This window comes from Amphimedon queenslandica, unplaced genomic scaffold (genome assembly GCF_000090795.2).
Source record: "Amphimedon queenslandica unplaced genomic scaffold, v1.1 AMPQUscaffold_6788_Cont21257, whole genome shotgun sequence".
Classification (NCBI taxonomy): Eukaryota; Metazoa; Porifera; class Demospongiae; order Haplosclerida; family Niphatidae; genus Amphimedon; species Amphimedon queenslandica.
In genome coordinates, this window is record NW_003552924.1 from 1 (window position 1) to 1,943 (window position 1,943).

The 1,943-nt window shown below is 32.2% G+C and overlaps 1 protein-coding gene across 1 annotated transcript; it reads right to left on the reverse strand.

Moving 5' to 3' along the window:
• Positions 1-88: 88 nt before the first annotated feature.
• On the reverse strand, positions 89-1,759 carry LOC109591939 (acyl-CoA dehydrogenase family member 11-like; the record flags this gene model as incomplete). Its single annotated transcript, XM_020007534.1, has 3 exons — positions 89-208; positions 780-920; positions 1,660-1,759. Coding segments are annotated over 3 exons (361 nt in total), but the record flags the coding sequence as incomplete, so codon positions are not given.
• Positions 1,760-1,943: the final 184 nt, after the last annotated feature.

Genomic DNA, 1,943 nt, shown 5'->3' on the forward strand with positions numbered 1-1,943 from the left:
ATATAAATGATTGATAAATATAATCACACTGCTACTTTAAACCATGGGAGTTCTGTTCCCATAAGATTATTAAGACCATTATCTCTGATTATATTATGTTATAAATAGATATTACCTGAGCATCTCTGAATAATGTAGGCAGTCCAGTGTCTTCAATATATCCTTGACCACCAAAGCTCTCCAATCCTTCAGACATGACACTCATTGCCTGAAGTAAAGGAATGAGACAAAGTGTTAGAAAGCATAAAAGATAGGAAGATGGTCAGTATACAAAGGACTCATTTATTTAATATCTTAATTAGAATCGACTCAAACATTCGATATGCATCAGAATTGTAGGGAGCCAAATATCAGAATGACAAATAACATTATGCATACAGTAAACACTTCTGCTGTGGGCATGGGGCACAGTAAGAAACAATGCATAATGCCATATAAGTGTTCTTTTTGAGGGAATTATATTTTGCAAAATCTACTAAAATTCCAATTCACGGATTTTAATTTTGTGAATTCTATCACGTGCCATGTGGGTACTGTATTAAACTGATTCTCAAGAATCAGGCAGGAATACAAGAAATTTTCAACCCTCGAAAAAACCACGTATACAGTAAAGTACATACATACATGTATTACATGATTATTGGCCTATTTATGTAATTATTATTTAACTTAATTAACAAGTGCATGTACTATTTAGAATGAATTATGATACAGATAAGTAAAATATCACCAGAGAGGAAAAGACAAGGAAGAGACTCAAGTCATATAAACATACATACCTTCTTAGCAGTGTAAAGTTTAGCCACTGGAGTGAAGAGTCTCAGGAGATGTATCTCTTCGTTAGTTGCTTGACCACACTCCTCTCTACCCAGAAGTGCTGTTAGCTCAAGAGCAAGTACCATACACCCTCTAGTCTCTAACTATATGAAAATGAAATACAAATAAAAGTGTGTAAACTGCCAGTACAAACACACTGAGCTATAGTAACAAATAATGGACTATTAGTAATGCGGTAGCGTTACTAAGTAAGATTAACCCCCAAACAAAATGGCTGCCATGACTTTTGCAGCCTTTAGTACAGGGTATTTTGTCAAAAATAGCTAGGAGAAAAATTTTCATTTTTATTACGTTTTCTAATGCATATACATGCACTAATGTTGTGTAGAAATTTTGAACTCATTTCGATCAAAATTGAATTTATTATGAATTTTTAAAGTTGCTCTAAAATTAGGCCAAAGACCCTGTATCAGGTCAAATTTCATCAAAAATCACTAAGAGAAAGTTGACTATTTTCATAATTTTTTCTGAAATATATAAATGCACTTATGTTGTGTAGAAATTTTGAACTCATTCCGATCAAAATTGGATTTATCATGAATTTTAAAAGTTACTCCAAAATTGGCTCAAGGACCCTGTACTGTAGTACAGGGTCATCAGCAAAATTTTGTCAAAAATGACTAGGAGAGAATATTTCATTTTTATAATTTTTTAAAATACGCATACATGTACTTATGTTGTGTAGAAATTTTGAGCTTATTTCGATCCAAATTAGATTTTTTATAAATTTTTTAATTTGCTCCAAATTCGGGCCAAAGACCATAGCCAATTGGCCATGACAGGATATCATCAGTTTTCACCCATTTTCTAGTCTATACATACCTCTAGTTCAGCCAGTGTCCTCATGTGTAAGGAGTGCTCAACCAAAAACTTTCCAAACGCTCTTCTCTTAGTAGCATAATCTCTTGACAAGAGAAGCATGCTATAACAAAAATAATAATTAAGATATCACTTTTATAATGAGTACTCTTGCTTTAATAAATGGTCATACTAATTAATGATAATACATGTACATGTACACATACATTCATTGTTACATAATTTTTAGCATATTAAAAAATTATTAGCATACCGTCTCATACTAGCTACTGCTGATATTGTGTTAT